General features: G+C 40.2%; 2 protein-coding genes across 4 annotated transcripts; one reads left to right on the plus strand and one right to left on the minus strand.

The window, feature by feature from the left end:
- Nucleotides 1–404: 404 nt before the first annotated feature.
- ireb2 (iron-responsive element binding protein 2) lies at nt 405–12,259 on the minus strand. The gene is made up of 22 exons (XM_067500902.1): nt 12,106–12,259; nt 9,968–10,054; nt 9,448–9,613; nt 9,000–9,137; nt 8,545–8,787; nt 8,224–8,293; nt 7,765–7,948; nt 6,889–7,028; nt 6,467–6,638; nt 6,175–6,275; nt 5,824–5,940; nt 5,481–5,640; nt 5,250–5,385; nt 4,246–4,330; nt 3,978–4,134; nt 3,511–3,635; nt 3,294–3,398; nt 3,024–3,166; nt 2,478–2,625; nt 2,128–2,250; nt 1,682–1,867; nt 405–1,249 (listed from the first exon to the last, which is right to left on the minus strand). Exons 1-22 carry the CDS (start codon nt 12,128–12,130, stop codon nt 1,139–1,141), a joined length of 2,922 nt encoding a protein of 973 aa, XP_067357003.1. The 5' UTR covers nt 12,131–12,259; the 3' UTR covers nt 405–1,138.
- Nucleotides 12,260–13,302: 1,043 nt separating this feature from the next.
- On the plus strand, nt 13,303–17,755 carry slc25a44a (solute carrier family 25 member 44a). 3 transcript variants are annotated; one of them, XR_010914145.1, is made up of 4 exons: nt 13,303–13,615; nt 14,693–15,389; nt 15,535–15,657; nt 16,208–16,347. XR_010914145.1 is itself a non-coding variant. In XM_067500907.1 (4 exons), exons 2-4 carry the CDS (start codon nt 14,756–14,758, stop codon nt 16,397–16,399), a joined length of 954 nt encoding a protein of 317 aa, XP_067357008.1. In that variant the 5' UTR covers nt 13,309–13,615; nt 14,693–14,755; the 3' UTR covers nt 16,400–17,755. The 3 variants fall into 3 exon arrangements, 2 of the variants coding, with proteins under 2 accessions (XP_067357008.1, XP_067357009.1); XM_067500907.1 differs by having other exon boundaries at nt 13,309–13,615; nt 15,530–15,657; nt 16,208–17,755; XM_067500908.1 differs by lacking the exon at nt 13,303–13,615 and adding an exon at nt 13,656–13,812 and having other exon boundaries at nt 15,530–15,657; nt 16,208–17,755.
- The last annotated feature ends 232 nt before the right edge of the window (nt 17,756–17,987 follow it).

Consider the following 17,987-nt stretch of genomic DNA (forward strand, 5'->3'; position numbering starts at 1 on the left):
TTCTTCGAATACCACGCATCCAAATATCTCTCACTTTCAAACTGCTCCATCCAGAGACATAAAAGGCTTTTTTGCAAGTGTACTTATCCTTATACCTATTTGAATGAATTTTGATGCCAGCTATGCTGAACATTGCTGAAGGTTGTCCAGCATTCTACACTGTGATCTCAAAATTGGTGCATTTTCAATCAGACAAATTGACAAAAGACAAATGTGCATGACAACTGTAACTAGCCAGAAAAGCAACATTAATTATTCTCCACCTCAGCACCAGGAACAAACTAAAAACCTTGACTTTATAAAGTTAATATACCGTCACACTTTAGAACAAAATTATTATTTGACCCAAAACAGTTACAGTTGCTTGTTTGTGCTTTGGTATTAATGGATTCTCCGTGCAGAAGGCTTTTGTAATTTACCTTTAATGTGATGATGAGGACTGTCAGTTGTAGTAGGAGCTTATTAATACAAGTAACAGCAAAAGAAAATCAATCACATTTTTCCATATAATAAAAATTAAGTATTAAGGGCAACTGTACTTATTGCCAAAGGTTGATTAAATAAACATGAACAAAACTTGAATTTACGTAAGACTGTTTGGACTCAATTGGAAATATGGGCAGCTGACATCATTTATGCTGTATTTCTCTTTGCTTGATTGTTGGGAAAACCAGGTTGTGGTTGTATGGCAGCCTAAAAACAAGGTACTCATGCTGTAGTACCTAGCACCATCTAAGCCTTTTGAGGCAGGATTGTTTTTTCAGTTAAACAACAGAAGCCGACGGGATTTATTTCTTCTTGGCTCAACTTAGTACTCAGCAGTTTTCAATGTTAAAATACAAAGATCATCAGGGCTTGGCTTAGAGCAGGATCTCCTCGTTAAGTCATGGTTAACTCCTCCTCCTGCACTTGTTGCAAACAGCTGTGTGTAGGGACAGTGAAGCAACTCAGGTCTGAAAACTCACTTTGCATCTCTTCAAAAATCCAGAAACGTTCATCCAGTTCAGACAAACCAGCTTTTATAACCCTCCAATGAGCCTGTTTTCTCCACGCTGAAGACAAACTGGTGAAATGACGAAAGCTGCAGTTCATGAACCTTGTGCACATTCAGTGAATTGACACTGGTCAGAAATGTTTTTCAGAGAAAACCCCGAGCTACGTATCTAAGAAGCCCTCCGTGCCGGAAAAAAATAACATCCATCTCGGTGTCAAACCGGGCGGTGACGAAGAAGGACTTTCCTTGGCTGGTCTGCAAAAAACACACAAACAATTCATTGTGGTCCCTAAACCTGCAAATACGTGGATTTACAGTGTTTCACATTACAGAATGAATCAATTTTCCTGCTGACGAATAAGCTGACATAACATATGCAATAGCAGCACAAGATGATCATTGTACACTGATTCGACACCTGTAAAACAGATTTCTCACCTTCATTAGGGAGGATTTACTGCAGGACTGTTGTTAGACTGGATTAATTTTTTTAGATAGGTTCACATAAAAAAATGACAAAAATTTGTACGTGTTTAAAACGTCCTGTCACCTCCATAAAGACTAGTATCAACAATATGTTCAGTTTGCCCAAGATAATCCAATTAGTGTATTATTGTTTTCCAGAGAGTCCATACATTACAAAAACTAAAATAAAATAAAAAAAGGTTTTGACAGTCTGCTGCCTACCTTGACAGTGAGCTGTTCTCTCAGACTCAGAGTTTCGGGCAGAGTGATGGTAAACCTCTCCTTTCCGCTGAGCTCCAGCGAGTCGGCATTCTGGCCGGGGAGGAACTCAAGCGGCATGATGCCCATTCCCACCAACTGGTTCTTGTGCAGCTTCTCAAAGCTCTCGGCGATGACTGCACGTACCCCCTGTTAACCCCCAGAAGGCACGTGAAGAACCCCCAAAACAAGTGAGGACACGGAGTAGGGAAAGGTTTACTTGCCAGTCACCATTTTATTTGTTTCATGTGAGATTTTGATGTGAAAGGAAGCAAACTCATGATCATCTTATCCTCCAAAATGGCTTGTAACAAATCAGAAATGTGTAAACCTGGCTGGCACTGATTCAGACAGTGGTGCTCTCTTATTGTGTATTTAAACTACAATGCACAAAGCCAACAGTAGCTTACCAGCAGGTACGGTCCTTTAGCTACCCAGTCCCTGGAGTTCCCAGAGCCATAGTCTTTGCCTGCCAGGATGATGAGAGGAATGCCGTCTCTCTGATAGCGCTCAGCTGCCTCGAAGACGTCCAGCTAAACAGAAAAACAGGACGGGGACAGCTTATCAGCAGCAGGTCTGACATGGCTCCATCTGCCACAAAGCCATAGCAACTGACAATAGCAGACGTACACAAAGCTACAGCCCAAAGTCCGACCACCTGTACCGGCAAGCTCTACCCAGAATCTTTGTCAAATGTGGAAAAACCACATTTGCGTCCGCTAATAAATCCACACCTGACTCTCATGTGGTTTCCACTTACTGTCTGGCCTGAAGGAATGTGCAAAGTCTTGGGGCCTAGTTTGCCTATGAAGCGATTTTGGAGCTTGATGCTGGCAAATGTCCCTCTGGTCATCACTGCGTCATTCCCTCTGCGTGCGCCGTATGAGTTAAACTCCCGCGGTGTCAGGCTGAGGGGAAATATGATATGAGGGGGAAAGTGATAAGTGAATATATTTGAATTCTCTTAGTGGTAAAAAGATACTGCAGGTGCATCTTTAGTGCCTAGAACAGCTATTTCTGTTTATCTGCTTTTTGCAGCTAATTGTTCATAGTTTTTCAAATCATCTCACTTTTTGACATTAAAATGTTATTAGTTTGGTTATTCTGCTTTTTTTTTACAGAAAAATCTTCCTGAGTGAACTTAAAGTTGATCGTATCTTGGAGTTAAAATGTGCCGTGCTTAACAGAAAATAGCAAACTTTTGTCGAACTTTCACAAGCCAGTCTGCAAGTTAGACATCTGACTATAATCTCAGCTGCAGTCTGAGTCTGAGAAATAAAACTAGTAGCTGGAGCTGGTTACTAACCGTTTGCTCAGCAGGTATTTGGCAGCTGTGCTGGCCCTGGCAATGCTGCCTGCTGGTGAGATGTGGTCTGTGGTCACTTTGTCACCGAGGAACAGTAAGGCATGAGCATTTTCTATCGACTGAGTAGGGGGAACGTCTTTAGTCTGAAGAAATAAAAAAAAAAAAGAAGGCGGCGGCAAGCAGAGAATGAGAAGGTGTTTATCATCTAAACTGCTGATACCTCACTCTTCAATGTTAGTTTAATTTTGAAAAGCAGGAGGAGCTACTTACCAACTTACTAAAGAAACACGGTGAACTGATATATGTGGACTTGTGATCCCAGGGGAATAGTACAGAATCTGGACATTCAATGTTTTTCCAAAATGTGTTTCCTTTCTGAAAGACAGTGCAATCCCGTTCACGTGACGTCAGTAAAACAAGACAGACACATATCAATGTCAGGACGAGAGAAGGAGAAGTAATGAGCCAGTGAAGATTCTCCCCTCACCTCCAACCTCGCCCTGAGATCCTTAAAGATGGAGGAGATGATTGTGTCCTCCTCAGTCTGCTGGATCTCCTCCCTGGACGGCCAGATATCCCGGAGGTACACCTCCTTCCCGCTTGGTGTCACACCTGACAACAAGAAGCACGATGTCTGTAGCTTAACAAGGGCCTTCAGTTACAGTTTAGTTTGTTCTTTAAAAGTAGACATTGGCAGACAAAGAATTATACTTTCTTGTTTAACGTCTTTGAATTTCTCTTTTATACATAATATTATTGAGTAGATCTAAATTTAAATCTACAACCTACGCAGGCTCCTTTTTTGACCTGCTCTCTGGTTGACATGTCCGCACAAGACACTAACTCATTACAGGCTTGCTCACTGTAATCAGACCAAGTCCTAAAATCCCCTAATGAACCTCAGGGTTTGACTGAAACAGCTTAAAGAGTGTTGCTCACGTATGCCATCTTTACCTAAAGGTTCATGCTCAAAGTCGATTCCCACAGTACCCGCGATGGCATAAGCCACAACCAAGGGAGGGGAGGCCAGGTAGTTGGCATGGACACAGTCACACAGACGGCCTTCAAAGTGCCTATTGCCAGATAACACACTGCAGGCCACGAGGTCCCCCTAAAAAAAAAATTAAAATAAGAGATACCGTCAGGATTTGACTATTGTGAGCTGTAAACTTTATAATGGCATCAAAAGCCAAAGTAGAATGTGGGGTCATGAAAACATCACCTGTTTTATTGCATCTACAACTGCTTCTGGTAACGGAGCTGTGTTACCTACACAGGTGGCACAGCCGTAACCAATCACCTCAAACCTGTCAGGTAAAGGAAAAACAGTGTTGTGTTGTACATTAAATCATTCAGAGTTCTGTTACTGTGTTACACTATTATAACACACAATCCTTATTATATGATACAATTATGAACACATTTCCCTGTTTTACTCATTCAAACAACAACAAGCTGCACTAGCAGTTCATAAGACCAAACCTACCCTACTTCTAACCTCACTTCACTGCATAGGCCCACCACACAAACTAGTTCCTAGAGTAGTTTAGTGTTGGAACTAATAATCTGCTTAAACTGAAGAACAATAACCTTTTTAAAATTACATATCACAAAACCATCACAATAGACAGCACAAAGAGGAGCCAGAACCAGATCGCTGTTGTCTAACATGTAGTGGGTTTTTCAAAAATAGCTCTGACCCACTGAGGCATTGACTCAGCAAACCTCTGGTGTCAGGACATTCACAGCGGATCTTCCAACACCCTAAATATGTAATATGCTAAAGATCCTTTCTAGCAGTTGACTGACCAATTTCTTATGTTTTAATAGCTAAGACATCCTTCTGTTGCATGTTCTGCTTAGTCAGGTCTAGATCTACTTCCATGGGTCTCGTGTCTGGGTCTTAGAACATCCAGTATCCAAGTGAATACGAATAGACCCAAGTAAAGCTACTTGATATCAGGTGTGTTTAGAGATGAGAGAGGAAATAATCCACAAACCCTAATTTATCATTTTCTAAGTTTGGAAAGGTTTACACTGATTGCATTTTTGATGAGACCTCTACTGCCAATTAACCTGTATTAGACCCATTGAATCCTACCCTTTTAAAACCAAAGGCTAAGTCCAGTGCAGGCTGCAACTGAACTGCAAATATGGGATCCTCTCAGGTCATTGCCTTGGTGTTAGCAGTGTATTTGTGTTTTGTCACTGTGTACACATGCCTACCCCAGCTGCTTTAGGTAAGGCAGGACTCCACTGGTACTGAGGTAGTGTGTGACCATGCCGCTTCCAGGAGCCAGGCTGGTCCGGATGTAGGGCTTAACAACTAGCCCTGCCTCCACAGCCTTTTTGGCCAGTAAACCTAAAGAAAAAAATAAGATGATCGCAAATTCTGTTATGTTACATAATTGTACAAGTAGTAAGTACCCAGACAGAGGAATTCCAAGTTTTCTTTACCTGCAGTCAGCATTACTGTTGGGTTGCAGTTGTTGGTGCAGCTGATAACAGCAGCGATGACCACTGAGCCATGGGCCAGCTCGTACTCCTGACCACCGTGCTCGAAAGGAACACGGGTCTCCTGCTTCTCCTTGGGGATGTTGAAGCCTTTAAATCCCACCTACAAAGTGACCAAAGAAAGTGAAACCCCACTCGGCTATCAGCTAGAAAAATTATGTGAACGGAGCATCATTGACATGTCAATAAAAGGTGTCATCATAAACCTGAACGTCAGTGCAAATAGCTGAATAAATAAATTGTCTGCGGATTGGCGAAGGAAAATATAACTTTTATTGTGTATTACCTTCTCATTAAGACAACTCTGAAAGTCTTCTTTCATGTCTGTGACTACTACTCTGTCCTGAGGCCTCTTCGGTCCACTCACATGGGGCAACATGGAACTCAGGTTGATTTCAATCACCTGCACAAAGACCATTGGTTTTATTTGCCAATTCACGGCTCTTTGGACACTACGTTTTTCAAATATGCAAAAATTATTTAAAAGAATTATCTTCCCCATAAAAACATACTACTGATAAAACACCATCATTTTATTAAATAAACCAAAAGTGTGCTATCAAAATAAAAGACAATTGCTCTTTACTGCACATAAATATTCCAGAGCCTCAAATTTTTTTGCAATTAATATTGGTACCTCCGAATACTCAGGGTCTTGTGAGGGGTCTTCATAGCTTCGGAAAAGTTTTACAGCTTTCATGTAAGACTCCAACAATTCAAGTTTTTCTGGTATAAAAGCTAGAAGGAATATTAGAAGAGTTTACATTACATACAGTAGTTGCTGACAACCTGCTTATTATACAGACTTGGACAATTACCAAACTACTATTTTAGAATTTGAACAGAACCAGTTCATTTATAGCAGTTTCACACAGACACTGTGTGAATGAAATGAAATGAATGAAGCAAAAGTCCTTTACTTGACTCACTTGTCTTTTTAAAGTGCTTTAGTGTGACTTGGTCGACAGGGAAAAAGCTGACAGTAGCGCTGTACTCTGGGCACATGTTGGCAATGGTGGTTCGGTCAGGGGCTGATAGCTGGGACACACCAGGTCCAAAAAACTCGACAAACTTTCCAGCTATCCCAGCTTGCCGTAAGTGCTGGAAAATCAAAGCAGGCAATATATTACTACAAACTTTAAGGCCAAAATAAATGCTGTTAAACAGACCCATCACTTTGTATATATTTATAATCTAATTTATAATTAGGACCTAAATATTTACTTGTCTTTTAATTATTGTAGTTTGTAGCCATGAATGCCTTCTTGTCCAGTTAACTTTCTGCCTCTGTATACAATGTGCGAAGAAACAGATCCTAAACAACATGTCTGGAGCAGCAGAGCAGAGTTACCTTTGTGATGCCAAGGACAATGTCTATAGAGGTGGTTAGGGGGTTGACTGAGCCCACCAGCTTGCAGCCCACCACCTGCGGAAGGGTCAGAGACACTGGCTGGCCCAACATCACAGCTTCTGACTCAATTCCCCCAACACCTGTTGGAGGAAAAGCAGTAAACACAAAACAGTGTTAAGCCTAATGTAGTTTTCAATGTGGGTAGAAACACACTCACTGGAGCTGCACACAGCTAAAGAAAAGGCCCGAAAGCCAGGCAGATCTCACCAACACAATCTTCCAAAACAGAAATTAAAATCAGCAGCGTGCAATTACTTTAGAAATCCCAAAAACGGCCTTATCCAGCTTGTGGATATAGTTGCTGCCAAAGCAGAAACGCAGCAATTGTGTTCGTCCATCTTCAAGAACAGCATCCCTCCGTGGAAACCAAGTAAGTTTAGATATTAATCGATATCAAAACGAAAAACGCGTGGATGATTGTTTTAATACAGTCTCATAACATAAGAGTGTGTGGGTGGATGAAACATCCAGAAAACCATCCAAACAGGATCAGTCAGGTTGTAATGAACCTATGGTAAATTAGCAGCTATTTGAATAATAACTTGTCATTGCATTTCTAAATCGGCCTCCCTGCTAAAAATCTAAAAATCAGAACTGGGCTTTTAAAAACCCAAATCAGTTGACCACTAGTTAGACTTGCATAGCAACTCTTTTTTTACCTTTTATCCTGACAGTTTTTAATTTTTCATTTGACTCTTTTGCTTTTGGTTGTACACAGTCATATATAAAAATGGTTGTAGCTTTAAGCTCTACAATTTTCCTGGCCGACAAGATTTAATATAAATATAAAAACAACTTCTACGAACAGTGGCTCACCCCATCCAAGGATGCCCAAGCCATTAATCATGGTGGTGTGAGAGTCGGTTCCCACCACACTATCGGGGTAGATGAAACCTTTGCTGAACTGGACCACCCTGGACAGGTACTCCAGATTCACCTGGTGGACAGTGCCGACGTCCGGGGGAACCACGTTCACGTTCTTAAATGCTTTTGAACACCACTATATGGCACACGTGCAGGAAAAAGACAACAGTTAGAATAAACTTTTACCTTTGTGACTCACAACAGTATAAATACTGTTTTGTCCTGTTTGAAAGTAGGAAGATTTAAAACTTCTTGTAAAATAGTTTTAAAATACTGGCATCATTTTTCGCTTTGGTGTCAGGTACATTAATGAAAAGGTAGAAACCAGCTCCAACTGCTGTTAAGTACTGCATCTGATAAAATGATTGCATGAAACACAGCTTTTCCTCAGGTCTTATTACATTTCTGTACCTTAAAGAACTGAAGCCGCTCTTTGTTTCTAATCAGTTCCATTTCCTGATTCTTCACAGTTGTTTCAGTTCTGTAAAAAAATGAATAAAATCAACAGCAATCATGATAAAGGGGAACTCTGTGACATGTTTAAAAAAAAAAAAACACTGTCAATCTGCACTTTTCCATTTAACCAATTTTAAAGAATAAACTAATGAACAAGCAAACTGAATCAAATGCAGAAGTGAACACATCTACCAGTTTAGTTTCCTCTTTTTATTGGCCCTTTAAGTTTAAGTGAATGCATGTAATACAATGAGAGCTGCGTCTATCAAAACTCACTCAGATACAGGCTTCAAGTGGAAAGGGCAGAGGAGAGGTGTGTTCTCGATCTGCTGGACAGAGGCTGAAGATTGACCTGAGGAGGCTGGAGGGTCACTGCAGGCAGCTCTATTACAGGAGGTCTGCTGACCTCCACACTGAGAGCCTCCTCTGGATGAAGGCCTGGACGGCGTGGAACGAGAGAGACCCTGACTCGGGTTTGGGCCGTCTCCTCCACCGGGGTTTGGAGCATTCTGTATGGCACTGTGGATTAAAAGCAGCAACAAGAAGTGCGGTTTACAATATTATTAAAGTACATGCGCAGTCTGACTTAACTAAATTTAACTTTCAAATTCAACTTTCTATGGAATAATAAAGCATGCATTAAAAGTCAAAGTAATTCTGTGCTCTTACTTACTTAAACTTACTGGTAATACTGGAAGAAAAAATAAAGAATAATATAAATGCCAACACACCACTTGCTATAATCAATCTGTAATGAGTGATCTACGACGAGGTCTGTGGGGCATTTAGGGTTAACAAGGCTGGGATCCACACCATGTTTGGCCACTGCATCTCTCATGGCTGCAAGGTCCACCATGGCAGGAATACCACTGTTAAAAGAAACCAGAAGATCATAAAATATAATTAAATTCAATTTTCAGTGCAAATAAGGTGCAGTATACCAGGGTGGCACAATATCTAATAAGCTAATGACTATAATTACCTCTCTATACTCTCAAATTGACGAGTTGCTTTGCCCACAACCCATAAATGAGCCTACTGCTCTAAATGCTATAATTAAAGAAGAAATAATTACCCAAATCATATAAAACACTGACTGGATCCGGGACTGCCTGGCATCTAATTGTGTTTGTCATGTTTTATAGCACAGGAGGCTGGAGCTGAAGTAAACCAACTCACGTGAAGTCCTGCAGAAGGACTCGCGCTGGAGAGAATGGCACCTCGGCTTTATTCTGCAGCTGCTGCCAGTCCAAGATGCTCTGGACGTCGACGTCCTTCGTGTAGTAGCCATCACAGTTACGAATTGCTGCCTCCAGCAAGACACGGATGGACAGAGGCAGTTTATCTACACAGAACAAAGAAAGAAAGAGGAGATGACATACAGTACATTTCCCCCTCAGTAAACAATGAGCAGTTAAATGTAATTGTTCATTTAAGAATTATTCTTCTTGCTGTCACTTTGAACTTGTTAAGACCATAAATTACTGATAAAGTGTAAACCTTCAATTGATCAAAAACAATCTTAATCTACAGGGAGGTTGCATACGTTTATGCTGCTAATCTGGAATACAACCCTATTGAAAAATAGTGTATCATTTTCCTGAACAATGTACCAACTTACTCTAAACGTTGCATGCATGTCAAAGAACATGTATTTCAAACCTGTGCCCTTTCTTCAGGTCAGAGGGCCTGAACTCACCATATCTTGGATCATTTAGTTTCTGTGGATTGAAGAACTTGGTTTTGCCATCCTTCAATGTGTCGATCAGATGGCTGTATGGGTGCTCTGCAAAGGGGGGGAAGTGTAAGTCAAAGACCTAAATCAACTCTAATCTGCTTTTTGCTTTAGAAAAGCTTACAAATTAAGCTCAGTGGTACAAAGACATAGTCAACTACATTACTGACATTTTCCAGTGGAGTTCCCCTCACAACAACACAGGCAATGACAAGGATTAAGTCAAGATCTAAGAAACTGGCATGAAGCCTACATTTTTTTGTACCACCCATACAATGAACTTATTACCAAGCTATAGTATTTGGCGCTGTTATTAGCATTGTAGTATCAGGAACAGCGGCCATGTACTCTTAAAACCTTTATGGTTAGCAAATACGTTATGGGACAATGAAAATTGCATTTATTGTACATTTTAGGTCAACAATACAAATCAGAAAAAAGAGAATACTATGTAAAAATAATTTTATTTAATTTCTTTCTTTTGTGGTGCACATGAAGGATGTGGTAACCTTTCCCTCATTTTTTTTTTTTTTTTTTACATAAAAGTTTGCTGCAGCCATGTTAACTTGTTTTAAATTCCATTTCTGGTGTAATTTTTGTTTTTGGACCAAAACCTGGATTATTTTCAAATCAGGTTGTAGCCATTTAATACTGATAAAATAGGAATTTCAAACAAGATATATTTTAAAAAAAAGAGCTGAAACAGCAAGTGCTAAGCCCTATTGACAGAACAATGTTTTCAGTCTTGGTATTACTTTCTGGTCTCCCAACAGGAATTCATGCTGGAACTCTGGTTCTCAGGTTACCTGCTTTGAATGTAACACTTTTTAATCATTATAAAACTAAAGCTGTATAGAAAACACAGGACTAGCTCAGAAATATCTTCTTTAATAGAAACCATGCTCTGCAGTTTAAGATCAGAAGTTTCAGGTTACTCGCCTCTTAAATGTGTGTTTTCATAGTAAATAAAAAGGAAGAATGTCCTTTTTTGCAAGACAATCGTGCAACCTTGCAATACAGAGATAAAAGTTGAGGCCTTCACATTTACTCGCAAAAGAAATGTAAGCACACATTTCATAGAACTAGTCCAGCCTAATTCCAACAGATCTGATAAGCCATTTTAAAAGGCTTCATCTGTATCAATATTTCCTCTAAACATGTTTAATAGTGCATTAAGAGCTGCTAAAGATGAATGCAAATGAACAAAACATTATTATTTTGCTCAGTTTTTTCTAAGCAGGTATAAACCAGTTTAAAAGACGGTTTTAACATAGTCCAATCATTTGGAAATACTCCACTGCAACTAAAGGCAGGAATGAGAATCAAAACCATTGGCTGCATTCTGCACTGGCAGAAGGATTTAAATATGCCGAGTAGAATATTTATTAACACGAAGCTTTGTGAAATGACACGTTTTCTGAAAATTTCGTTTTTGTTTTTTTTTTTGGTCAGTTGATCAAGGTCTCTTAGATTTACCATGACAAATTCTTATATTCACGTCTCTGTGGTTTCTTGTGTGCACGCATCTTTAAATAAGTGCAAAAGAGACACGAGAAAAAAAAGAAACTGTGGCTGTCAACCAGTGAGATCTACGCAGTTCATAGTCTGCTAACATCCCCTAACGTTAAGCATGTGTTTGTGATGACAAGGTACAAACCTAGCTGGGGTTTAACATGCTAACGCTGCTCCTTATCGCGAAGCACACCATCGTCAAGGCTAACTAAGAGCACTTATCGTGCTACTGGCTTGAGTAGATAAGACAGAGAAATGTAAGGAATACAAAATATAGCTATATAAAGCACGTTACGGTTGTGATGATGTAAACTGAACAATGCCACCTCTAGCATAACGTTACGACATTAGACAACTGAACAGCTTCGGGTCAGCTGTAAATAAAGCATTGCCGTTACCAAATTAGCTAACGGCTAACGTTAGCATTTATGTGTCCAACAGTCTGTGGCCGGTACACATTGTACCACCTGCCTTTAATCAAACGACAGATATTCGCAGGGGACTGGTATTTTAGTCTACGTTAGCCTTAAGGATTAAATACTGCTCGGTGACAGCTCTATAGGTAAGATTAGCAGAAGACACGTCTTTACCTTTGACAGGGGAAGTGAGCGCCATGATGACTTCTGAAATCAACACGACCCGTTCTCAAGACTGCTCACGCTACCCCCGAGTTGACCAATAGAATACAAAGTTTCGAAGCCACGCCCACCCACTAGCGCTGACAAAATAAAAATAAAAACAAAAACATTTACAGAAAAAACGTTAAAACAATAAAATGTAACAAAAACATTTCAAACATTATGTTCAAGGCAGTAGGGTCAATATTGACGTAATTTAGGTATTTCTACTTTATAAACTTTATACTTTTACTCAGAAAGAGAAATTTACTTTTTTTTTACCACACTAACAGCTTTAGTTACTTTGCAAATCATTAACTATATATTATGAAGCTTATGTATTATGCTTGGTTTTGTTAAAAATTATATTCTCTCTGTATAGCCACATTACAAACTACATAAACTACATCAGTGTTTATAGCAAAAATGCATCCAAAGCTTATCTCATTGTGGAGATGTGCAGTGGACACCAACAGATTAGTCAGACAGGGATATTTCCTTCAAACAAACCAAAGAATGTCAGTGATTTCTAATTGACTAGTAAGTTTTGCAGCATTCTTATTTACTGTAATTTTATAATAACTAATGCTGTAGCTGCAGTGCTGAGCAAGATCAGAGCAGGAAGAGGGCGGGCGGGATGAAGAAGAGTGGATTGATTATGAGTCCCATGCTGTTGCTACCTTAGGATGCATATTGTACCTTTAAACATATCAACTCAACTTTTAAGCCCATACTTCTTCCATTTATACTATTATTATTATTATTATTATTAATGTATTCTAAACACATATTACATATATACACAATCATTCATACATATCAATGCACACATTTAGTTTTGTTTACAATATAATTAAGATTCTTATTTAGATGTACATTCATACTTATTTTTACTTTGCTTGTTTGCACACTCCTAGTTTTGTCATGCTAATGTCGGCACATAGACCATCCATACGAAGTCTAGAGGTCAGTCTAACGCAACTGTCTAACTGACAGTAGACTGGCTGCTGTTTGATCCGTGCTCATGTCGTGCTTTCTATTGATACTAAATCACTTTGAGTTCACTGTACTTGCTAACTTTACTCTGCTGTACTTTGAGCACCTGAACGTCGTGTTTGTTTTATTATTTCTATGTGTTTGCAAACTCCTACGTTAACGTCGAACCGAGAACGCATCATTGTAATAACAGCGATAACAGTTAGCAAAGTATAGCTTTTAAAGGGGTCCACCTAAAAAAAGAAAAAGCTGTTCAGATCACATTTATACCGTGTTGATTTTGACGTAACGACAATAATATTATGTAATATTACAAGGATAAACTCAGTCTATGACCTTTAACCTTTGACAGCGTCTGTTTGCAGCAGTGTAATGGACGGAAGACACGACCCAGCTTGTAGCGGAGCAAGGCCGAATGTCTTTAACGGAGCAGATGCGATTTACGACAAGGCGGAAGGTGAACCCGAGCTCCACGACCCGTCAACAGGTCAGTTTTAGCGGTGTTTTAACGGGAAATCCTCGGTACACAACAAAGTAGGACTGTTGTTTTTGCTAGCTTACATACGTTAACGTTACGCAATGTGACATAGCACGTGTTTCCCCTTTTATGCCACCATCAGCTGAAAACATTAGATGGACTGATTAGACTTTAACATGGCTCTGGTGCGAAATGGAGCTTAACTGGTAATGTGTTGTCGACAGCAACACATATCTCTCTCTCTGTGTGTGTGTGTGTGTGTGTGTGTGTGTGTGTGTGTGTGTGTGTGTGTGTGTGTGTGTTTTGCAGGCCTGTAATGCATTGATTAATGCACAGATGTTGTCATGTCCTCTACTCGGTAAATCATTACCAAGCATGATGTCAAGTCAAAGTAGCCCATTTCTGTGCATTCATCTAGCATTAACTTAGTATTAGCTGTGATGTAACGTTAGCATGTCATGCGATGTTGATACAGCGTGTCGAGCATTCTTCTACTTACTTCCGCATAGACTTGTGTTTTTCTGATAACAAACACTGAAAAAGTTGCTCGTCTGTTTCACAACGTACAGTAACTGCGCAAAAGTTTCAGGCAGCGTTTGTATTTTGGAGATTGAAGTGAAAATACGCAAATGTCAGTTAAAGAAACATAATAAGAGCCTTTCTTTACATGTTGATTCATGACCTTGGAAAAGACAAAAAAATGTGACATGTGCACAAGATTTTGAGGAGTGTTTTTGTTCATTGTCTTAGTGTATATTCATTAACAGTGTGGCACTTTCAGGATGATTAGATCCTATTTCATCTTAAATCTGCGTCCAGAATTTGCTGACATTCAGTGGAATCCATTTTTCCACTAGTTGCTAACCAGTGGTATTTTCCCCCATATAGTGCAGTAATGGTCAAGAAAAATGCAGGAAATGCTAAGAATTCACTTTTTGCAAAGCCAAGGTGTTGATCACTACAACACTATTTGTATTTATTTGCATAATATATGATATTTGCCTAACATGTAGAGGCTACAACAACAACATACTGCCCTAGTTGCATACAAGTTGTTGGCCTTATCATTGATCCTGAATCTTACAGGCATGATGGCAGTTGGAGGGTCTGCAGATACGTGGCTTTAGGTGTGTTGTCCTGCAGGGCACCATGCAGCAGAAAGGTGCAATCCAAATTATCGAATGGGAGGACCTGGACAAGAGGAAGTTTTACTCTCTGGGTGTGTTCATGACTTTGACCACCAGGGCCACCGTTTACCCAGCCAGCCTCATCCGCACTCGGCTCCAGGTGCAGAAGGGGAAGGCTCTGTACTCAGGCACCTTTGATGCTTTCTGCAAAATCCTGCGCGTAGAGGGTGTGTGGGGCCTCTACCGTGGATTCATGGTCAATACATTCACCCTGGTCGCAGGACAGGCCTACATCACTACCTATGAACTGGTGCGCAAGTATGTGTCGCAGTACTCACCCAGCAACACGGTGAAGTCAGTGGTGGCAGGAGGGGCAGCATCCCTGGTGGCCCAGACCATCACTGTGCCCATAGACGTGGTGTCCCAGCACCTGATGGTGCAAGGACAGGGGGAGCACCTGACTCGCTTCAAAGCCAAACCCAAAATGATGCTTGCAGCAACTAAGCGCAGACCGACGTTTGGGCAAACACGTGACATTACCGTGCAGATTTTATCAGCCGACGGCTTCAGAGGATTTTACAGGGGCTACATAGCGTCGCTACTCACGTACATCCCAAACAGTGCACTGTGGTGGCCCTTTTATCACTTTTATGCAGGTAAATCAACACTTTGTTACCTGTTACTTATGCAAAAATTTACAGCTTCTGGAAAAAATGCAACCTCAATAAAATCTACAAAAAAAACAAGCCCCCTGTTAACTTTTGGGCCTTACCCGTTTTTTTTTTTATATTCCCAGAGCAGCTGTCACTGTTAGCACCAAATGAGTGCCCCCACCTACTTCTGCAGGCTGTTGCAGGTCCCATGGCAGCAGCTACTGCCTCCACCATCACCAACCCCATGGATGTTGTTCGTGCAAGAGTCCAGGTAAACTCCGAAAGCCACACTGGAAGGATTTATCATGGATCAATTGGATCATTTTGGCAGGTTTTCTGACACTGGAGCTTATGTCAGTTGCTTTTTCTCTGTGGCCACACTTGTCCAGCTGGCACAGTGGCGTCTGCCACATATTCCACTGTTATTGACACATGTAAATAGACCAAACCTAATTTAATTTCATGCTCATATATTTAAAAAAAACAAAGGACTGAATAGTAGTACTTTGACTTAAAGTAGAAGTTGCAAACTATACACCATAAAATTAGCTGCCAAATAATTTTGATATGAGGTTCTATTAGCATTTTTGAACCTTTTGGCCATATAACACAGTCTTCTTCTGAAGCCTAGATAGAGTTTGCTCAGTTGTTAAGGATATGTAGATGTTGACACACATAACACACAAGTTCAGTCTTGACCATAGAAACCATTTAGTAGCTGCTTTTGAGCATTTGATTGTATCACAGGATCAGCTTTCAACCTCACCATAAAACCCATTAGCAAATAGCAAAGGTGACGTAACCCTCCCTGTCTGTCGTAGGTGGGGGGACGATCATCTGTCATCGAGACTTTCAAGCAGCTCATGGCAGAGGAGGGCGTCTGGGGACTGACCAAGGGGCTGTCGGCACGCATCGTTTCTTCCACCCCGACCTCAGTGCTCATTGTTGTGGGATACGAAACTCTGAAGAGGCTGAGCTTGCGAGCTGAGCTGATAGAGTCTAGACACTGGTGAAAGACCACAGGGAGCCAGGACAGCCTTGTATCAAGCTTCCTCTCAGCGATAATGATCTGGGACTGTTTCTGTTGCGTAGCTGCTACCACAAATCTTTCAGACTGTTGTTTTAATCTTTAGGCACACTTGGGTGTTGCCATTGCCCAGTTTTTAAGTTTTTCTGGTCTTGTTGTGTTCCTAACTGTGAACTGGGAAATAATTGGAAAAATTAGCCACATCTTACAAAAACTAAATTCAAATTCTTAAAATGTATCCTATGGAAAATGACAATAATTTGCTTCTGAAAGGACAGTACACTTAAAAAAAATTAAGTCCCTTTTTGAGTCATTGCTCCTATATAGTGTATTTTGAACACAGGACAATTCTCCAGTGTTTTCTTTATTTGATATGGAAACGAACTCTTCAAGTCAGATTTTTCATTTTTCTTCTGAACGCTTTGAGTTTGTTTTTTTTTTTACAGGTGTGCTAAATCCTCTGTAATGAGGTCAGTCTTTTTTTTTTTTTTTTCTGGGGACACAGATCCCTTGTTTATGCCCTGATGAGAACAATGAGTTTGGTACATGTGAATTGCAGTGACGGAAAGTTTGCGCAGAACCTGCAATTTAGAACAAAATTAAGAAACGGTGAAATGTAAATCCATGTGAGGATGAGGTTAGATTTCCAAAATTACCTTTAAAATATGTGTGATGTTCTCGTTATTTGAAGGGCAACAAATATTAAATATATCTCTGAGGTCACTGGATCTAGGTGGACCTCAAGTCTTTCTGTAATGGATGTATCCTGTGATTTATTTTCCAGTAGTTTGTGAAGTCAGTGGTGCAGGTGTAAATATGTTTCAGCATATGCTTGTTGAAATGGCCAAACCGGTCTTTCTGGTTCTTTTTATCTGTATAAATATGATTCTACAAAATGAGGAGCTGGAAATCAGAAGAATAAAGGTGAGAGACAAATGGTGCCATAGGAAAAGCAGTGTTAAGGTTACAGACCTTGGGAATCCAGTATTGTCTTTATAATCATCTTGCATTTTGTGCATTTACACTGTTCTGATGACTGGGGATCAAATCTGCAACCACTTCTGCTGTCTGGCCGTAGCTAACGCACACAGGGAGAATAAAGGCAGCAGCACCACACATACTCAAATCCATGAGTTGCCTTCAGATTTCACCACTCGATGAGTGTGACGCACAAAAACAAACTTGCCAAACACTTTCAATGACTGATACTTTTTATAAACTGTATTTGCATAAAGCAGGGTTCTATTTTGTGCAACAAATGTCCTTTACAACTGTTAAAAAAAAAGTTGTGTGTTTTAAACCTTGGGAAATCATTTAAACTAATAAATAATTATGAATTACTGCAGTGGTAGATAACTTCTAATCTGTAGAGTATATAAACTTACTGGCCCACTTGGGGGAGCACTAATTCATTAACACACTGCTGCTAAAACAGTCCTCTGAATCTTACATCATGAGAAAAGCAGTTCAATCTTTTGTCCAACATTGGAATTAAAAACTGATGTCTGCACTGATTCTCACACACACACAGGTTGGCCCACAAAAATGAAACAAAAAAAGGGATCAGACAAGAA

This window comes from Channa argus, chromosome 4 (genome assembly GCF_033026475.1).
Source record: "Channa argus isolate prfri chromosome 4, Channa argus male v1.0, whole genome shotgun sequence".
Lineage (NCBI taxonomy): Eukaryota > Metazoa > Chordata > Actinopteri > Anabantiformes > Channidae > Channa > Channa argus.